Here is a 21,046-nt window from a genome sequence, read left to right as displayed (position 1 = left end):
GGCTGAATTCCATTTAGCTGCTTTGAGTTCAGGTTCCTGGTATGTGCATATACATGCTCACTGTCACTCTCACTCAAACAGAGCAGAGCCATCGTTAGTGCTATTAGTCACAAATGTTGTTTTCCTACTATGATGCATCAAAATGTCTGCTGTGAAAAAGGTCTACAGGCATGAAAGGAAAGTGCTAAGAAACTAGCAGCAGCTGCAAATCATTCACTAAAACTTGTCTGATTATTATTAATCGAGTTCTAGAGAAATCTAAAGGAATCAAACAGGATGCACCTGAGCTCAGTCTGCAAAGATTTCAGGTTTTGATAACAAAAAACAAACTTAAAACCATGTTTTTGCCTTGTCATTATGGGTAATTGTGTGTGAATGAAAGTGAAAATAAAATACATCTCATATCACATCTATAATGCACAATAAAGTGTGTAAAAAGTCAAGGGATTTGAACACTTTCCAAGTCAATCCACATTTTGTCTCAGAAGTTATGTTTCGCCTGTTTCTATACTGACACCATCTGAGACCTCCCGAGCTCTCCCAAACTTAAAAGTATTTCTAAGTCACAAAAACTTTGTCAAATGTCTTTTCTTACTAAGATCACCATGGGAAAATTGCAAACTTTTACTTTTAAGAGTCCAAAATTTAAATTTCAGGCACACAGACATATTTTGATTCCACAAAAGGAAAAAAGTCCTCGTTTGACAAAGCAGCTGATATCTCTGAAATGCATAAATCAGCTTATGCCGCGCTTACACCAACTACTTTTCAAGAAATTTCACTGTTGTAGACACATTTTAATGTCATTTTTTAATGTCATACTTGTGTTGTGGAAAAGGAGAAGAAAGTTGTGGAGGGAACAAGAGTTGGTTTTTAATTGAGTGTGTGTCTGATTCACCAACCACAGCTTTTTATAGTGAAAGTCTTACTTTTTAAAATGGTTCATCTTCACATTCCTTTTCTCCCACTAAAATGTCACAGCTAACCAATGGAGGCTGGTATAGCAAGCTGAGGTGACAAAATCTATGAAAAAACAAAATGATATTGATGCCTAATTGACAAGAAGACTGTCGACATGTAACATATTTTATCTTGTGTTTCTAGAGTTATGTGTTATTGCAGACACCTAAGGAATTGTTAATATGTCATATTTCTCAAAGGGAGTTTGGCGTAATATCTTCCATCAGAAGCAGGATAGGAAATAATCTCAAAAGGAATCTAGTTGTCATCTCGCAAATAGTGACCCTGCATGATTCTGTGACTAAAAACTCACTTTGAATCCCACATTCAGACAAGCTGTCCCCAGACAAGCTGCTCACAATAGTCGTTTCTTTGTCTCATCAGAAATAAATCAGCTTCTTCTGATCTGTTTCGCCTACATCAGCAGAGTTCGTGCTGTGCTCAGAGGCTTCTCACAGGTGCCTCAACTCAGAGAACAGATAAAGTACGCAGGGTTAAGACATGAATTTGATCACTAAAATCAATTTCTTTTTTAAGAATTTTTTTGGCAGTTTGTGTTTATTGGACAGGACACATCCAAAGTGGGGGGGGGGAGCCTTTGTACATGGGGCATCTGCTCCAATAGTTGAGCTGATGGGTGCCCCACTAAAACCAGTTTCTGAAACTGTGAAGGTTAATTTATAAGCCAATCAAGTTTTCTTTCATATCGTACCGTTATCTCAAGAGCTGATTACATCAGACAAATAAAGATTTACTGCAGTGGGAGAGCATTTTAAGATCTTAGCTTAGGATCGGGCTGAGACAAGAGGAAGACTATTTCTTAGAAGCTGATTTCTCATATTGATGTTATTCTGAGCTCCGGAATGTTTAGGAGATAAAGGCTGGACAAATTAGAGATCGTATTATAACCTTTGCTTTCCTTTGGATCAACAGAAACACAAAGACACTGAGTGGGTTTGAGCAGGTTTTTATTGGATCTCTAAGTATTGCTTCATGGCTAGGCTGTTGTACAGAGGGGCCCAAAGCAATCCTGAACATAATCAATTCCTATTTCTCAACTTCAATCTCTCCAATCAGTGAGTTTAACACCAGCAAATCAACCACTTCAACCAACTCAGATAAGAGCTATCAGAGATCTGCAGAAGAGTGAATCGGGTCTTTAAAGTCACTGAAACAGCCTCAATTAACTCGCTCTAAACTTTTGTTTTCTACAAATCTTTAAACAAACCAGTTCTTTATTTCATTACACTGTGATGGAGGAAGTATCAGGTTTTATCTTCATGTGTTAAAAAAGCAGGGAAATAATAGTCAGTTACAACCATTCCGGCTTTTAATGGAAACTCAAGCGTAAATCATGTAAGTACAATGGCCCTTGACGTACGGCCGTAAATGTTGAAGGTACTATAGACACATGGAGGCCTGTTATCTACATCTACTGAGTATCTTCTCTCACAGCAGGACAAAGAGCTCTAATGTAACAATATAAATCTCTGAGCTTAAACTGAGTCGTTTGCAAAAGCAGGACTTAAAGAGGATTTACAACAGAATCAGTGTGTTGGCTTCAGGTTGTTTTTTTCCCCCAGGTTTGTTTATCATTGGGGTTTCGTCGGGTGAGTCCAGAACATTCACTTGTCAGCAGACAGAGCAGATGGGGACTTTGGGACTTTATTTGACCACACTGGAAAAACAAAGAGAAGGAGATCAGTGATTGTCAGTGATTATTCTAAATTCTATCATCCTTAGAAAGTTAATTTTCATTACATTCAATCCATCTACTGTTCCCTGTAAACTGAAGACAGAGAGGACAGCAGAGGACCAAAGAGCCCTGACAAGACAAGAGCTGAATATATCTTTGAAACGCTGCTGTTGTTCAGTGTTACAGTTCATTATTGACCTTGGAAACAATAGTTTAACCAAAAAAAGAACTCAAAGTGCAGTGACCTCTGTATCTGTATATATCTGTATCTCTATAGTGACAAAATCATTGTTTTAAGATGATCCGCTGTGGAAGACCACAAGTTGTGAAAAAAGTGATGGGTAAATCTAGTACGTTAACCTTAAATCATAACTTTGAAATCCCTGAAACTATTTCAAAAAAAGTGTCGAGGAAAATCCTGGCAGTTTCTTTATTTTCTTTGTGAGATTTCAGATCCTAAATTCAGGTCAAAGTTAACTAATAATTTACTTAATAAAAGCACAAGGCAAGGAGGAGGACTATAAAGTGGTGCAGGAATGAGTCAGCATTTTAGCACCACCGGTTGGTTCGTCTCAAAGTCAGTAGGTTTTCTTTAACGTGCAATTACATACCTGAAATGAGATCTGCCGTTAACACAAGCTTAAGAGACATTCACGTTTTGTTCTACGACATAAGATATGTCAGTAAACACCCCACATGTGAATTTTGAAGCTTTAAAGTGTCTTAAGAGGCAGTTGCTAACAAGTGGCTAAATGATATTACAGAACATCATAATGCCGAACTGCGCCGAACTCAGTGCTATAACCTTGTTGTGTTGAAGACGTTAAGTCATGCGACCATGGTGGAGTTGTTTTATAACCTAACATTAGTTTTTTTTTTACTTGTGGCGATTGCATTTAGGCATCAAAAATCATAAAAGTGGTGTTTACTTGTCAAGATTATTTTGCTAAACAAAATATGTAAGTATCATAAATGTTTGTTTGCTACAGAGCTTATTTTGCAAATATCCAAAATCCAATGGGAAAATCCCATAGGCTTTTGACGAGGGAACCAGAGTGATACTAACTTCCAGGCTGGCCCACAAATGCACATCATCCCTTCACCACTCTATTTGCCTTGGTCCAGACATTTTAACCAACTAAGTTCGAGTTGGCCGAAGATAAAGTGCAACGAGTTGACAATTCTGTCTGATATCAGGCAACCACTCTATTACCTTACATGTAAAAAAAATACTGAATTCAGAATTTGATTAGTCACTACATTGATCATAAAATCAAGTAAACTGTACAATGTTTCCCTCTGAAATGTTGTGGGGTAAAAGCAGAATCTAAAAGGGAATACTCAAGTAACGAACCATTACCTCATATATGTACTAATGACTGTACGTACTGTATAGTAACTCTGCTCGGTTACTTTTGTCCAATGTCATTATAGTTATCTAGAAAATGAGAAATGCCAGCAGCTCTGCAACTAAATTGTAGGTAACCTTAAGGGCATGTGGCAAGAACATACAAATGCTTAAAGAAATTGTTTCACCTTCTGAAAAATATAAGTTACGCGTGTGGTAAATAAGTGGCTACAGCCAGTAAGGTTAATTTATATTATATTAATTTAAATGGGGTTGTGTTTCCTGTGTTCACGAGAAAACACCGTATGAACGCCCTGCTCTTGTGCCATTCATGATATCATAAGAGGGAATACGAGCTCCTAGTTCTCAAGTTGTGACGTGTTTGCTGGCGTTTTCTGAAATGGAGGAGGCCATGAACGTAAGTTTTTCATGTATGGTAAGATAATGTAATTTTAGTTTAGAGTTTTTATTTGTAATTTTACAATGTGTGCAAGGAAAATGTCGATATTTCCAATGGCCTCATCTTTTTCCTGTCACTATGACTTTATAGTCCCTTACGTTAGCTTCTTAGCTTGCTAGATTGTTAGCCTCAGTGGCTTCTAGACAACGACAGTAACATCCATGTTGTCGCTGTCTAGCAGTGGTGCTCTCACGACAACCACTTTAACGTCAAGCATATGTACAGTGATTCGCATGTGGTTACCACAAGCTCACAATTTACGTTACATGTGAAGGCAGCGTTAGCATAAATACTGGAAACAAGGGAAACAGCTAGCCTGCATCTGTCTAATGGTAACATGCACTACGAGCCATTGCCAGGCAACCAGCGAGGATTCAAGAATGTTCGAACCCCCCGTAAAACAGCTAATTATTATTTTAACACTTAACCTTTTTATACGACTGAATTTTGTTAGCCATGGCCAGAACCAGGCTAGCTGTTTCACAGTTTCCAGTCTTTATGCTAAGCTAAGCTAAACTAAGCTAAGCTAAGCTAACTAGCTGCTGGCTGTAGCTTTATGCTAACCATACAGACATCAGAGTGGTATCAATCTTTTTATCTAACTCTTAGAAAGAAGAATACACATATATCCCCAAACTTCTCCCCTAAATTTGGTTAATATTTCCTCTTGCTCGACACTCACACACTGGTCTCCTTGTAGCGGTCCAGAGCCTCCTGGGCCACCACCTCAGAGAACTTGGGGTCAGTCCAGGGGATGTCGCCTGACACGGTGAAGTTCATGGCTGGACCATCAAAGAGCTGCACAGACACGTTTGTTTCTCCAGGCTTCTTCTCCTCACCTGGCTTCTCCTCAGTGTCCTTGCAGTTCACCTGCAGATCCGGGACAGTTGTAGTTTATTTTTTAGTTACATTACAAAGCCTATTCCTACAGCCCAACAGCACATGCTGTTGTATTACTTAACCCATTTTCTGTAGCAGCTTGATAGAAAGTCATATTACTAACATGAAATAAAAAAGCCCAGTCACCAGAAGAAAATAATGGCATTGAACGTTTCTGCAAACCGTGAGTATGTTACATTCGTTTCATACATATCAATGTTTCTAAAGCGTCTTTATCATCAGGAGGTGCAGGGGGATGGTGGATGGTATGTCACCTAGGTGAGATGCCTGCTAAGCTGCAGGCCACAGGTCGAAACCAACAAATAACAAAACTGTTATTTTTTTAACATAGCATTGCTGTGTTGCTTTTTTGGCTCCACATGTTAGTGTTTTGTAGCGACCTGTCTGTTTTTCTAGCAGGATAGTGCCACGAAAAGCAGTTGTTTTTTGCCAAGACATCGTTGCCTGTCCTGCCAGGATTGTGCCCCCAAAACTGGGTGGTTTAAGCCAAAATATGATCTTTGGTTTGAGTGGTTTGGATATTGTTCCCAAACCTAACCACACTTTAATGACAGTGTTGTTAAAACATAAAGATTAAATGTATCTGCTACATAATAAAGCCTTGTTTCCCCAGTGTTTTGGTTTTTGTCCATTTTTCTGCTTAGTATATAAAGTATGCCCCCTAGTGTTCAACGCCAGGAAATGCATCTCTTTATGGAAGGCTAGAAAAAGTTTTTCGCCATTAAATCTTTGTGAATAGATTGCGTGGAGCGGCACAGAGTGAATTTTGCACTTGAAAAAAATCTATAAACAGAGCTGTATTACATTCATCAGTCTATTAGCTAATTCATGTTTATGCTAACTCACTGTGACACAGTCTGCCACAAAGTTAATTTTTTTTCTTTTTTTCAAGGGGTTTCGCAAACACATTGTAGATCTCAGAGGTTCTCACTGGAATGAATGGACTTCCGGTTGACTTGCATACAATCATAGCTATGTGGAAACAAGGTGTGACGTCCACTGTATCTCTAAGCGCACAACGCCAACATTTTTTTCTGGTGTTTGGGTTTAATAAAAGCAGGCACTGGTAAAAGAACAATGTCACAAATTATAACGACTTATTGATATTGGCTACAAACTGGCCCCCCAGGTCTACGTACCATCTGAACCCGGAAGACGTCGCCCCTGGTGTTGTTCACCAGAGATGACACCCAGCCGAACTCTCTGTTGAGCATGTCCACGATGGAGGATGTGTTGAACATCTGCTCTTCGAACCTTTTCAGGAGGTTGTTGTACTGCTGAGTGAAGCGCTCTGCTATCGCCAGCGCGTCCTCCAGCTCCTTCTTCAGCGGGCCCTCCAGAGGTCTCTTCCCAGAGCAGTCTAATGGAGAAAGCATCATGGAGCTCCAGTAATGTTAGAGAAAGCACTTTAATAATCACGCTGGGATTATTTTCATTAGCAGAAGACGTATCTCATTCATTGCATGATTTTTTTATATTGAAGCAAAGATTTTAGGCTACAATGTTTATATCAACCGGCTGAAGCATCCCTTTGAATGTGAAGTCTCTGTATTTCCCAAACATCTCAGTACCTCACATGCAGATGATACGTTTATGATGTCAGAGGAACAAAACATCATCAACACAAAGGAAGAGATGACATGATTAAATCATCCTCATTTGAAGCTCTTCCTGTTTCCAGCATTATCATAAATCCTAATTGTGTTGCTCTAATAAAAACATCTGTGGTCCATCATTCAGGTCTCAACCTCCGGTTTCCTGCAGGAGGAGGCGGCATGAAAGGACACAGCTGGACCTCACTCCATCCACATAACCTTCTGAACCTTTTATTAGTTGTTTTATGACATTTAAACAGTTTATTTAATTATCAAGGATGTTATTGGTGTTCTATTTTTATTCAACATATGCAGCGTTGCTTATTATTTGTTTATTTTTGCAGCCTCTATGTTACACATCTTACACAGTCTATATCATGATGTCTATGATCATACCTTTCAGAATAAAATACTTCCTGAGGGTTATCTTACCAATATGCTGGATATCTTTGCATTTCTGACACTCGTCGCGGAACTTGAGGCAGCCAGCTGAGTTGCGACGAATCTCTCTGCAGGTCATCCTGCCGTTGCCAAAGGGTTTGGTGATGACCACGTCCTCGTTCACACTGCCGTCTGCAACCAGACACAAACGTGAAAATGTTTTTTGTAAATTCACAACCTCATATTCTTTGTAAGTTTAGATGTATGGTTTGAAACTTACTGAGGAACCATGAAAGATCGACTTGTTTGAACTCAAACTTTCATAATTTCTTATGATTTTATAGCCAGTCACATGACATTATACACATATGTATATATGTTTGAGGAGCCTGTTGCAGATGAGGGGAACTGATAGAGCAACAATATATCACTGTTTTTGATATTCTCTTAAAGCAGTGGTTCCCAACTGGTGGTTTGGGGTCCAAAAGTGGGTCACCAGTCCATTCTGAATAGACCCCTGACTCATGCCTCGCCTTTGAAAAACAGGTCAAGACACTAGTTCAAGCTTGTTTCTTGCAATTAAGAAGCATCTCTAAAATGAAATCTGTTATGTCCTTCTGTGATACAGAGAAGGTCATATGTGATGATTCTGTTTTAGTTTTGGTGTGTTCTCCCTTCTCCCATCCCTTTCTCTTTCTGGTCCTGTCAGGCTTGTGTGTGGAAGGGGGCGTGGCTAGCTCTTCCCACTGCAGCTGACGATGCACACCTGTTTCTACTCAGCTCATCAACCTGCCTACATATATCCGGTCCTCACTTCACCACTCTGCTAGATAATTCTGTCTGTGTTGGCAAGTGTACTCTTTTCCAGTGTTGCTTCTGTAGTGATTTCTTCCTTGTTTTTTTTTTTGTGTGCCCCGTGCGTTTTTGTGCTCACATGTTCTTTGTTGCCCTGTTTTCCATGTGCTCAGCCCTCGAGTCATCTCCTGAGATCTGATTTTACCATATATGACTGATTCTTATACTGGTGTTGATTTAGTTACTTAACTCGTTTTTCATGAAGTGTTTGAGATATTTTGTTAAAAAAGGATCTTTTAGACTCAATAAAAAACCACCTGCAAACCCTACAAAAGCTGAGACTGAGCAACAGTAAACAGGGCATCTGTAGTTTAGATTGAAGCAGAATAGGCACCCTCATTAGGACCTGCGTCTGGGTCGATGTCCATCATGGAGCCCATGGAGCCCATGGAGCTGAAGAAGTTCCTGCCCATGCCCATCATCGGGGAGAACATACTCTGGAAGTTGTGGAATGGATCGTGGAAGAGAGAGCGGATGCTTCTGCTGTGGCGGGTGTACGGCCCCAGGAAGCTGGGAAAGTAGAACGCTGGAGGGTTGTGGTGCACGTGATCGGCCACCTGAGACACACCGACAACACAGAGACACAGCCTGTTCGCTACTTTGTTCCTCAGTGAGTGTGCTGTTGTATCTATATCTGTGTATAATGAGTCAATAATATATTACTCTGAATTTAGAACATGTGATTGCGGTATGTGTTTTTCAGTGTATTCTACAGTGGCTGACTAAGGCAAGCGCGCTGCAAATAGACACACCATAAGCAAATAAAGAAACATCTCCACCAACTTGATGACACATTCGCAGCATTTATCAAAAAGGGCTGCAAGAAACTCTCAACACAAGGTTAACTGTTTCCTGAGGGCACTACGTAGTGATGCACACATTTATTGCTGCCATGGCTTTTGGCTTATGAAGTTGTTAAAGGTGGCTATCATCATCAGTGGTGTTGGTGTTAAAGTGGCTAACTTTAATATTATGATCCTGATTCACATATTATTACAGATCTTTTGTTAACCTAGCGTTAGCCTTTTGCTCATTATTAAATTGTCAGTTCAAATAATCTGATGAAAAACACACCACCAATTATGTAACACTGTAATAGGGGTTGGGCTACATAAAGTACTGGTAGGTTTTGCTAACATGGCTAATAAAACAAAATCACTTTGCCTAATTCACCTATCAGCAAACAATTACGTAACGATAGCTGGTCATCCTTAAATGACCTTATCTCCAATTGGAGGATACTAACACTAGTTCAATAACTTTGCCTGTGGTGCTATAAATTTGTTTTGTATTGGCAGGCTAAAGGCTAACTCCAGGTTAGCACAAGCAGCTACCTCCAGAGATGAAAGTACATACAAGTACACATAACTGCAGCAGCTACGTGACCCACCCTCTAGCTACGTGACCCGCCCACCTTAACCTACACATCAGCCCCCCTTACTCCTTAGCCCTAAAGTGGAAGTCCCAAAGAAATTGCCAAGCTATGACGTATTACGTTAAAAGAGAGGTGGTTAAGGGTAGGGTAAGGGTAGAGCCCTGTCTATTCTATGGCTCTAGGTAATGGGAAGGCTACATCCCGTAGCTAATGCTAAGTTAGCAATTAGCTAGCTATGAAGTATTACGTTAAAACAGAGGTGGTTAAGGTTATGATAAGGCTAAGGGTAAGAGTTACATCTTGTTACATATAAAGGGAACCACGTCTCCATGTATCATGAATTATAATGTGGATTATTGTGACATCTAGTCTCATACAGTGTAGTATTGTAGCACACTTCAGATAGCTGTCGCATTGGTGGGTTCGTTTTGTACTAGTGGTGGGCGCGGTTAATAGGGGCGTGTTGTGTACGCTACAGTCGGAATGTGTCTGCATCTGTACATGTCTCAAAAATAAAGTCAACACGAGATGCCAAAAAGCTGCAGTTCCTCTAATGGCCACTGGAGGCTGACTCCAGAAGCCAGTCAATCACCATAGATAGATCCCATGTTAAGATGCCCAACTTTACAGCACAACATGTTTACAGTTTTGGGCTCTGTGGCTAATTTACCCCTTCATAACAACTGTGCGAGGCGTGAATTTTTAAATAACTCACCCATTCACATTCTATTAAAGCTTAAAGTTACGCATTTGTTAGGGCAAAGCCTTTGAGTGACAGGCTGCGGTAGCTACAGCAGCTACATCCATTTCTTTGTACAATTTATGGGTTAACAGCAGTTGTATAATATCTGAATGGGGATCACAATGTTAGGCCAAAAAGACATATATTTTAGGTGACTGATAGCCAACTTCAGTAATTAATAAGCCAAAAACTATGGCAACAACAAGCCTGTCCCAGCTGTGTGCATCACTTTTTGGTGTCCCCTGGAAACAGTGTCCACTGTGTTGTTAACCTCTTGGACATCATCAGCAGGTACAGTACTACCTCCATACACTATATAGGCCTATGTATATATGAAGATATGTATCTCTGTGTCCAGTGTTTCCATCTGTGGTACCTTCATGCTGTCTGAAAATATGGTGTCCACACCGTCGGCCATCTCTGTGTATTTTTCCTCCAGGTTCTTGAACTCTTTGTTCTGACGCTGTCCCTCCTGCATCAGGTCGTCTATCTTCTCCCCGTTGATCCAGATGGAGAAGGGAGACGTCCTGTTTAGCATCTCCTCAAGCTGCATGTCAAAGGAGAACTTTTGATTTAAAATCAAATTGTACATAGCATATTTATATTTTGTTAGCCTTGTGTATATAATCTGGTATGAGTACATGTATGTAAATATGTGATAGTCTGACCTGACGTCCCACCATTCCGGATCCACTGCTGCATGTTCGGGAGTAATATTTAACACAGGTGTTCTTCAGACACGGCTTACACTCCTCCCACAGAGCCTTCATGGTCTCGTTGCAAACCTCCTCCTCCTGCTCCAGCTTGGACTCCATCTCCTGAGCAACACGCATCGCTTCCTGTCATGAAACAGAAACAAAGATTTCAAGAGACAAGCTCTTATTTTGGTGGGATCCATTGTGGTCACTGCGAGTTATTATTGTTGCATCATGCTTCTGAGGGATCAGATATCAGTAAGTGTGAGCATCTGTAGGTCAAAGTAAAATGATTATCAACAGGAAATTCTATAAAGTCTATAAAGATACATCTCATTCTGTCATCAGCGCTGATATCGGAGACGAATCATCAGATGTCTCTACCTCTTTCTTCTCCTTGGTTTTCTCCAGGTCGTCCAAAAACTTCTGGTGGTCCTCTGAAGACTTCTGCATCACGCTCTTCATCTCCTTCACTCCGTTAACGGCATTTTCGATCTGTTCATCCAGATACTTTTCTCCCTGGAGTGAGATCGCTGTAAAATAAAGAAACGTATCATATATTTACTGCAGGTGTGGATTTCTGTGACAGGCTCCTGAGAGTCTACACTCTTTGACCAAACTGAGGATTTAAGTAGATAGAAATATATGTGGGATATTTTTGTTCAATGCTTTTTTGTTTCATTTAATATTCTTTATAAGAAAAATCCTTTTATTTCTGTCTGCACCCTGTGATACTGCCACATCTCCTAATATCTATTTTAGACATTTTAACTGAAACATGAAGCAAATAACAAACATTTTAGAGCACTTAAGGGTAATTTATAGGGTACTTTTTAAATTTCAAATAAGCGTAAGTTATTTTCAGCAGGCTGAGTTGGTTTAAAGGACCAGTTCGCCAAAAAAATCATAATAAATTTTCCTTCTCATGTGATATTTAGTCATCCAAACACTGCAACTTAAGTTTTTAGTTTTGATATTTGTCACTGCGATTTCTGCTGCCACCGTGATGTAATGTAGACAAATGGTATTTCATTTGTGGTGTTTAAAGCATTAACAAAATACGTAGGAGCACATTTGCCAACCTTGAGACCTCAAAAATAGGGAGGATTTGGAAACCTAAGTCTAGTCAGAGACTTTGTTTCCTTCATTCTAGGGACTTTTAAAGATTCAAAATAAAATAATGAGCAAACAGCATCTGGATTTTTATGTTAAATACTTTTGATTTGGTTTACATTTTGGTTCATGACCATGGTTCTCCACCAGAGTACTGAGAGGAGAGGGTCCCACAGCCAGCTGTCCTCTCTGGCCCACTCACTCCTGAGTCCTGGTTGCCTAGACGAGGTGGAAAGGGAGGCTTGTGGTCTCTGGAAGACAACTGAGCACCCTGCCACGGTGGAAAAGGGCAAACCAGTTCCCCCGCAACCCTTGAGACACTCCTCAAACCCATTGATGGATTACAGAACGGGCCTACCAGGCTCGGGTCCAGGAGCCTGAAAGTTTGGGTGGGGCTCCTACGCCAGAACTTCTGCTTTAAGTCCCTGTTAACTTTGCATTTTCTTGTTGCATTATTAAAGGGCGTAGTTATTCATGTCAATGCTCCAAAAGTTCTACTGAAAAATGTTAAGAACAGCCTAAACATTCACTTTAAAGATGAACATAAGAAGTCATCTTGAAACATTTTAAGGACTGGATATATACTTCACATAATCAGCTGGCTGCACCATAAACAAAATTGTTCACGTCAGTGCCTCTGTGGCGTGATGACTGTTGTCTCATAATCTACCCTTCTTGGGTGTCCCATTGGACTTATGCACACGTGTCCAAGTACATGTCTCCATTTCCATGCCTCCCATTCATTAGTTGTGCAATGCATTTTCGTAGCACTGCATTGCATTTCAAGAGTTGGGGCATCCGCCTCTCATTTACATGAAGTTGAATCTAGCAACTTAATGCAAACCAGGGGCACCTGGTGCAACTCACTGCTTCTGAATACACCTGATAACCTTTTACACAAACTGATGTCGATCTAAAATGAAGACCAATTCAACAAATGCAAGGCTTTTTTCTGAGAGCCTGTGGTCATGTACCATAACACAGCTCAGAAGGTATTTACAGACAGCCCAACTTAGGTCGGCCGGGCATCCTGCTCCGCCCCTGGAAGGTCGGAGGTAGGAAACAGTAGATTTTTAAATTGTAGGGCTTATAGTGCCAGAAAGGTTGAGATAGCGAAAAGGAAAAAATGGTGTGAACATTTGTCATAAATCAGGAGAAATACAGGAGAACTGTGACCCTGGGATGACACCAGGAAAGGGCAATGAAAAATGGGAATCTCCTGGGAAAAAGGGGAAGATTGGCAAGGGCGCTTGTGAGTCCCAGTCACTTTATACTGTTTTTTACTAGAAAATAAAACAAAAACAAAAATGACAAATACACACAGTAAAAGTTAGTTTTGGATTTTGGGTGAACTGACCCTTTAAAGTTTTCTAATGCAGTGCAAAGAAACATACCGTTCAGATCGTCTTTTGATGGAGGAACAATGCAGTTGGCTGTAGCCAGAAAAAGAGCTACCATCGCCAGACACTTGGACCCCTTCTTCTTCATCATCATCATCATCATTAACATCCTCTCTGACTCTCACAGGGCCAGCAGGCAATGATGAAAAAAATCTGGGGGACAGAAAAAAAAAAACATCAGACATGAATGTACAGATTCAGTCTTGACTCCTGTCTGTCATGATGTTGTTGTAATGTCCCTGCATCTCCACTGGAGGGTGACATGAGCTGTACAGAACACAGACAGAGACCTACGCAGTAGAAAATAACAATCATTGCTCAGCAGTTTTGCACCCTTACACAGCAAAACATAAAAATAATACCACTGATCGACACTAATAAATAATTCAGATGCACGCCTGCTGAAAGGATCATTGTTCTCCTCTCTTGTTTCATTCACTAAAACCAGCAAGGGCATTATCACCAAACTGACCTCAGATCAGTGTTTCCTGTGACTTTGACAAACTGTGCATTATATAAAGGGAACAGCAGGCCCTTTCTCTGTTTACCCATTTTTTTCTTCTGACGTGTGCTTGGTCAGCTGCCTGCATATTCAACAATGACAGCTCCAACAGAGAGTGTCTGTAGCTCCTGATTTAGTTTTTTTTTTTCAGTTTTTATTCCCGTAACACACAAGAAAAACACAGAGGGCCAAAGTCATCAGACAGATGGACTGGCCCTCTCTCCTCTCTGTGCAGCTTTCCCCTGGCAGTATTCATATCTCTATGTGACGCCGCTGTGTTGATTATTTCTGCAGCCGGACATAATCCTCCCTTTTCCTGTAAATACACAGCGCAGCAGTCTAAATGCACCGATCTATCTGCCATTGTTGAACAAAGTAATGACATTATGTGAAGTTAGCTAGCCAGAGTGGGGAATGACCAACACTTAGCATAGGCTACATTGTACATTACACCCCATATGTGATTGTTAAATGTCTCATTCCAAAATCACGCTGCTAGTAATACCCTCTAGAATTTTCCAGATATAGAAACCTGGCTGCAGGGATTTGTTCCCATATAGCCACCAGAGCATTACAGAGGTCGGGCTCTGATGTTAGTCTGGCTCGCAGTCAGCTTTCCATTTCATCCCAAAGGTGTTGAATGGGGTTGAGGTCAGAGCTCTGTGCAGGACAGTCAAGGTCTTCTCAGGAAACCACTTCTTTTCAGACCTCACTCTGTCCACAGGGACACAAGGTGGGCTTAAAGGGTGGTGTTTTTAAAAAGCTAGACCCAATTTTCTGATGTTTTTGTGTCTAAGTGATTAATGGAGTCAACCATTTTTGAAACTGGTCCAGTGTTGAGTGAGACTACAATTGTAGGCAATTGTGCAACAACATCTTACGTCCATTAAAAGTGCTTGTTTTTGCCACTGACAGGCTCAAAAATTACACAAAGAATCCTACAGAGAATTGAAACATTTTGCTTTACCTTTACTTGTTTGTTATTGTGACAAAGTCTTGCTCAAGGAGAAGTCTCACAGGAGGTGACTTGCAGAAAGACAACAGTGGAAACATTAGTGGGAGATGGAGGGAGGAGTGCTGGGAAGAGATTGCTGCGTTGGAGTAAAGTGTAGCTCAGTGTTATCTAAAAGATTTTCAACGTCATGGCTGAATATGTAGCTGATTTTGTCAGTGTGGAAAAGAGATTTCACAGCAAGACTTCTCCTTGAGCGAGACTTGGTTACACATACTGACAACACACATCAGTTAAAGGTTAGGAAAAGGTTTAATTTCTCTGCAGGGTTCTTTCTGTAATGTTTTTGCCACTGACTGAGCCTGTCAGTGGCAAAAACAAACACATTGGGGTACCTAGCACACAGATCTGGTACTAAAAGGTGGGGCTGTGAACACTGCAGTCTGATTGGTCAATAGAGGACGGTCACTCTGCTCAGGGCTGAGTTGTGGCTGGTTTTGAGGCTCATGTAACCACTGTTCATACTGTGGAGAGTTTTATTAGTAGACTGTAACTATATATATTACTATATCTAATTCATCGGGCTGACTGCTCGTGACTTTTAAGGTGGAATGTTAACTTAATGTTACTAAGTGCATAAGTTGATGACGTGAATTCATCAACACACCTTATATTTCAATGTGACAACTCTGACCATTACTTAGTTTTCTCTCTTGGATGACATACACTTTTAGTAATGCGTGGATCCTCAAGAGTTTATGTATAGTGATTGAGATTTTTGATTAGATGAGACAAAAAGAAAAACATGAGAAAATAGGGTCCGGGTTTAAAAATAACAAGTTTCTCTTTAGCTGACTTTTTTAAGGCAAACCATCTCTAAACACATCACTGACATTGTATAAAGTTAAGTTGATATGGTGAACTTGTTAGCAAACAGCTAACAAGGCATCACCCGTCCTACCCTGCCTTACTCCAATTGGTTTACCCTGACATTCATACCCTAACTAATTTTACTCCTCCTGTTTAAACCAAACCAATTCAACCAATGAAGGCAACGAGTACTAGCCAATCACAGAGAGAGCAGGGTGTGCCATGCCTTCACTATCCTAGGAAAGGCAAATTCGCACCTCAGTAGCCTACACTGTAAAAAGAAATCATTTGTTTTAACCTAAAAAAGTTAGTGTCTAGGCTGCCTTAAATTTTTAAATTGACTGAATTTGAGAAGACACATTGAATTGTTACAAAATAGCCTCAACTTGTCTTCACAAATGCAGTAAACTTAAAAGTTTTCTGAGTTAAGTAAATAATTTTTTTTTTTTTAATTTACATTGTACACAGTGATTATCTGAGCCTTGAGACTGAACCAAAAAAACTTGTGGCCTGGAAAACAGAAACAATGAGCCGTAAGATGCTAAAACACTCTGTGGAGCTGAGGGGAACTGCAGTCAGGTGAGACTGTCTACACGAGCGACACCTTCCACACCACACAGCCATTTAATCAGTATAAAAACACTGATAATAGCAACTTAAAGTACAAATGGACCGTATAAGTGAAGTTATGGTAGGTCATTATATTCTCCAAGCTAAGAGGGCAATAAAAGCAGTAAAAGGTTGTTTGTTTACTATCTGAACTGTGTTTCTAAAAATACTATAAAAACATGAAATGTCCTGAAACCAAAATATCTTATGTAACTTGTTTTTTTCCGATTCATCTCCCTGCTCCGGGATGTGTGTGCAGTCACCTGCTCGCCCACCATCTCCTGTTCCTATGGAAACAAGTAGAGTACAGCGTGTTGTTTTTGCATCATATTTGGTCTAAAGCTGTCCATTAAACACTAAAAAGGTTTACAACTTTTTACATTAATGTTATACTTGGCCTCTTGACACACAATTTACCCACTTTTTCCCATGTTATCCCACACTATCTGACTATATCACGCATACAGTAGATTCAGTATCATCTTATTCAAACTTTCATTGAGGCTCTAAAATGTTTGTACATAGAGAGTCTGTGTTTTTAGGCTGCACCATCAAATACTGAACAATGGATTTTCTTACCTCTCAGATAAATCTAGTTGTATCTGTTATGAGTATTACACTGAGGATATATTCAGTGTACTGTGGTATAACCTTTTCGAATTTCTGAGCTTTAAATCTGCAGTGAAAAACAGAAAAAAAAAAAGAACTGGACGCCCACCTGGCAGCTAAAAAAAAAACGTCCCACTTTCTCCTCTCTATATGAGCTCATGAGTTTAACACATACAGTGCGGCAAACTGCAGCCACTAACACAATGAGGTCATTATCCATGTGACAATAAGCCTCTCGCTTTAATTACAGCACACCGCTTACTGGAAGGTTTGTAAACAGGGGCTGACTCTGACCACTGAGACCTTTTTTTTAATGAGAAAATATAAAAACATAATGAGTAAGGCTTGACGTACAGAGAGAGAGAGGAAAGAATGAGCAATGCTTTTAAAAAAACAGAGCCCGAGAGAGTAAGGTTTACAGAGAGAAAGTTAAAAAAATAAAAAAGGAAAAGGAGGAGAGAAAGGGGAAATAATTTACACGGCAGAGGTCGAGCTACGTTATTTGCTGAGTAGCAGCTGCAGGGATCCTGGTTACACAACTGAAAGAATGCAAAGCGACCAACCGTGCAGATGTTGCCTGTGAGGCCTTCTAGAGAGTTCAGCTACAGCTCCATGAAGTGAAATACACATTCATTTATATTGTTATATGGTAAATCATGGCCTTGTCTCCTATTGTTATACAGTATACATTTCTTAGCATTGTATTGGTACTGTATTGTGTGTGTATATCATACACACCGCACATATATATCCTCCTGAGACCCTGTGTCCTCATATAAGGACTTTACATTTTGGGTTTACTTGACCTTATACTTCATCCTACTTAACTTAGACCAGTTGTCCTCGTTCGTGAACACTTTTTTGACTCATCTAGCAGCCCTGGTGGAGCACTTAGAGGACAATAAAACTTGAATATCTAAAGAAGTAAAAGTCATAACAAGGTTTTCGTCTGTAAACATGCAGAAGTATAATTCGCACAATACACTAATCTATGTGAAAACAAGATGGCAGCCATCTCTGCCAAGTCAGTCTGCAGCCGATCCCGACACAAAAGTGGACAAGGTTCAAAACCTTTATGGTTGAAACTTGTTTATGTATGATTAATAAGCTTTGTAGTTTGATAAAGAACACAAATGTGACTAATTAAAGCAACAGTAACAAGCTGACACTGAGAAGTACTCGTTTGAGGACATTGGGACTTAATTATCATTGACAATGTTTAGTGTTTTATACGTTTTGGGTCCTACTGATCCCAAATAGCTAGGAGAAACTGAAAATGCATACCAAACAAAAGTTCGGGTCTCAGAAGGATATAACACTATGTACTTTCATATGAAGCTGAAATGGTTCGTTGATTACTTGCTAAAAATTGCAAAGATTTTGATAATCGGTTTATCCTTTTTAAGCCAAACTGCAAAAATGTCACCGGCTCCGGCTTCTGTTCCAGTTCCAGATATGAACGCTTGCCTGTTTTCTTGATAGTTTAACAATAATAAATGTAGTATCTTTGGGTCTGGGACTGTTGGTCGAACAAAACAAGCAATTTGAAGACACAACTCTGACCTCAGGAAACTTTACTCTAATAATTTACATTTTACAGACCAAACGATTAATCGGTTAATTGTGAAAATAATTGGCAGATTGATAACTGTTAGTTAACCACACATTAACATATTATTAAGAGTGTTATATTTCTTATTCATGCTTATCAGTTCATGCATAGTGTACTTGCATGACTGGATTTCTTGGCACAAATATTTGCAAACTAACTGATGTAGTCAGGTGTACTTCAATGTATGTATTGTTCTGTATATCGCCTTTTAATTGTAATTTCTCTTATTTTTTAAATTTGATTGAACGGTTATTTATGTTTTCTTACCTCTTGGCTCATGTCTGTGCTGCTGTAACATATAATTTTCCCTCCTGGTTGAGGTGAGCTGACATGTCTAAAACATCTGGTGCGGTAACATTACACATCAGCTGATAACTGCACATCACTGCTCCTGCTGATGCCTGTTATTATCACTATTCGGTAATTCCCCTCCTTGTGTCTCATTCTCTCTTTCAGAAGCTCAAACCTGCACAAACGACTTTCCCAATGCCCAAAAAACAGGGACCAACTAATCTGGATCATCTCGGCTCCATTTACAACAAATGGGACACTGTCACACACGGCCCTATTCTGGCCTCATTTCTGGTGTTTGGGGATTTCTGCACCCAGAGGATTCACCTGTCATGTGGCTATGGAGAAATTAGGGTCATCTCAAAGAAGAATATGTACAAAATTTTAAGAACTGTCAATGCTGTGAATAGCTATTTGTCAAAAATATGTAAATTTTGAACATTATAATATTTGAAATGCCAGAATTTTCTTTTAAAATCCTCTGTACCTGTGCTCAACTCTGCCAACAGCTCCTGGTCAAATAGCATGTCATAGCCTTTTTCTGTTTTACAGATAGTAGCCTGCTGTTACTGGGTGTGTCCAGTTTAAACCACATGATGTCATCTACCCTAATCCAGTTGTTTTGATCCAAAGATGGAGGTCACACCCATGAGTAAGCAATACAAACAACAGTCACCTTGTCAGCCACATAGTCTGCATAAAGAAAAACAACTGAAGGGACCAGATTTTAGAGACAAAATCAAGACACATTAAACAGCTGCATTAAAGTTAGATATGATGTCATTTTATAAGCAAAACCGGGAAAATGCAGTGCACCCTATTCTGTTCTAACTGATCATAATAACCCTAAAATTACAGCTTGCACATGAAGAGCCCGTTTTCCTCTGAGCATCACCGAGCTGCAGACTCTGCAAGAGAAAAAAACAAAACACAAAGGTCCCTGTGACTCACCTCTGTTTGTTTCTTGGGACTCCAGACCGTCTGAAGCTGCTCCAGTCTCTCTGCTGCTCGGTTTTATACCAGCGGATAACGGGGACGGTGCAGACATGTGATTCATTCTCCCCGCCGCTACCGTCAGGCTGCAGCAAAACAAAACTCAGCTTCCTGTTTTACCCTTCAAAATAAGTTGCTTGATATGAGGACGAAATATTCAGTTCCATAGAATACCAGCCTGTAAAAAAGCCTATTCTATTACAAGTAAAAGTCCTGCACTGAAATGTTATTTATGCCTTCATAAAAGTATTTAAGTGGAAAATTGGACTTGAATGGCGCCTGTGACTGATATCTCATGCTGCTAAATTATTTCTTCTTATATATTAATGTAAAGTCATTTGCTTCCATTTGAGTTGTAGTGATAAACTATTCTGTATTAAAAAGCAACTAATGATTATTTTCATCATGGATTCATCTGCTGATAATTTGCTACATGAAATGATTGATTGTTTGGTTTATAAAAATTCAGAAAATAACCTAATAAATGCCCAAAGTGACACCTTCACAAGTCTTTTTTTCCTCCAACAAATAATACAAACCTCAAAAGTAAAAAAAAAAACATAATTAGCAAATCCTCACATTTCAGATGCTAAAACTGTAAAATGATTGCCATTTTTACATGAAAAGTTGCTAAAGGATTATAAAAATAACTGCGTATTATAAATAAAATAAATTAAATGAATAAATGAAAAAGATTTCCCATAACACAAATATTAATTAAGGCTACAATAATAAAACACACCCCCATCTAAGTGATACGACTGAAATAACTGTTGAACTGCAAAAAAAGTTGCCAGTATTTATTATTCAATTGATCACATCATTGAAAAAGGGTATTTTAGTGATACCAAGAAATTCTGGATTAATGCATGGCATAAAAAAATCCTCGGTTGCTTTTGTTATTTGCCCTTATTTTACAATTTATGGTCAGTGACTGATAAAATAGTTTTAAAATGGTGTTCTAAAATGGCGCTCGGTCTGAGAGGCCTCTCAACGTCAAGTGCCGCTAGTGTGGGGAAAACACCATTGCACATGCGCGTGGTTTACAGCCGTTGGTGCGTCTTTAAAGAAGATACCACTCAATTATA

The 21,046-nt window shown here is 39.6% G+C and overlaps 1 protein-coding gene across 2 annotated transcripts; it reads right to left on the bottom strand.

Annotated features, from left to right (window-relative positions):
- Nucleotides 1–1,911: 1,911 nt before the first annotated feature.
- clu (clusterin) lies at nt 1,912–20,071 on the bottom strand. 2 transcript variants are annotated; one of them, XM_033649434.2, is made up of 10 exons: nt 19,917–20,071; nt 13,515–13,673; nt 11,392–11,540; nt 10,981–11,151; nt 10,689–10,859; nt 8,530–8,752; nt 7,392–7,532; nt 6,504–6,724; nt 5,147–5,334; nt 1,912–2,638 (listed from the first exon to the last, which is right to left on the bottom strand). In XM_033649434.2, exons 2-10 carry the CDS (start codon nt 13,627–13,629, stop codon nt 2,626–2,628), a joined length of 1,392 nt encoding a protein of 463 aa, XP_033505325.1. In that variant the 5' UTR covers nt 13,630–13,673; nt 19,917–20,071; the 3' UTR covers nt 1,912–2,625. The 2 variants fall into 2 exon arrangements, with proteins under 2 accessions (XP_033505325.1, XP_033505326.1); XM_033649435.2 differs by having other exon boundaries at nt 8,542–8,752; nt 19,917–20,048.
- Between the last annotated feature and the right edge of the window lie 975 nt (nt 20,072–21,046).

The sequence above is a fragment of the Epinephelus lanceolatus genome, chromosome 13 (genome assembly GCF_041903045.1).
Source record: "Epinephelus lanceolatus isolate andai-2023 chromosome 13, ASM4190304v1, whole genome shotgun sequence".
Classification (NCBI taxonomy): Eukaryota; Metazoa; Chordata; class Actinopteri; order Perciformes; family Serranidae; genus Epinephelus; species Epinephelus lanceolatus.
Note: the sequence above shows the minus strand (reverse complement) of the source record. Positions and strands in the feature narration are given on the sequence as shown.

What these genes read in the sequence shown, in the direction of transcription:
- clu (XM_033649434.2), bottom strand. Translation starts at nt 13,629, where the DNA reads ATGTTAATGATGATGATGATGATGAAGAAGAAGGGGTCCAAGTGTCTG. An exon ending in TATTTTCAGACAGCATGAAG is followed by an intron (nt 8,753 to 10,688) that starts GTACCACAGATG and finishes GGTGTGTCTCAG; the next exon opens with GTGGCCGATCACGTGCACCA. An exon ending in ACGTCTTCCGGGTTCAGATG is followed by an intron (nt 5,335 to 6,503) that starts GTACGTAGACCT and finishes CCGGATCTGCAG; the next exon opens with GTGAACTGCAAGGACACTGA.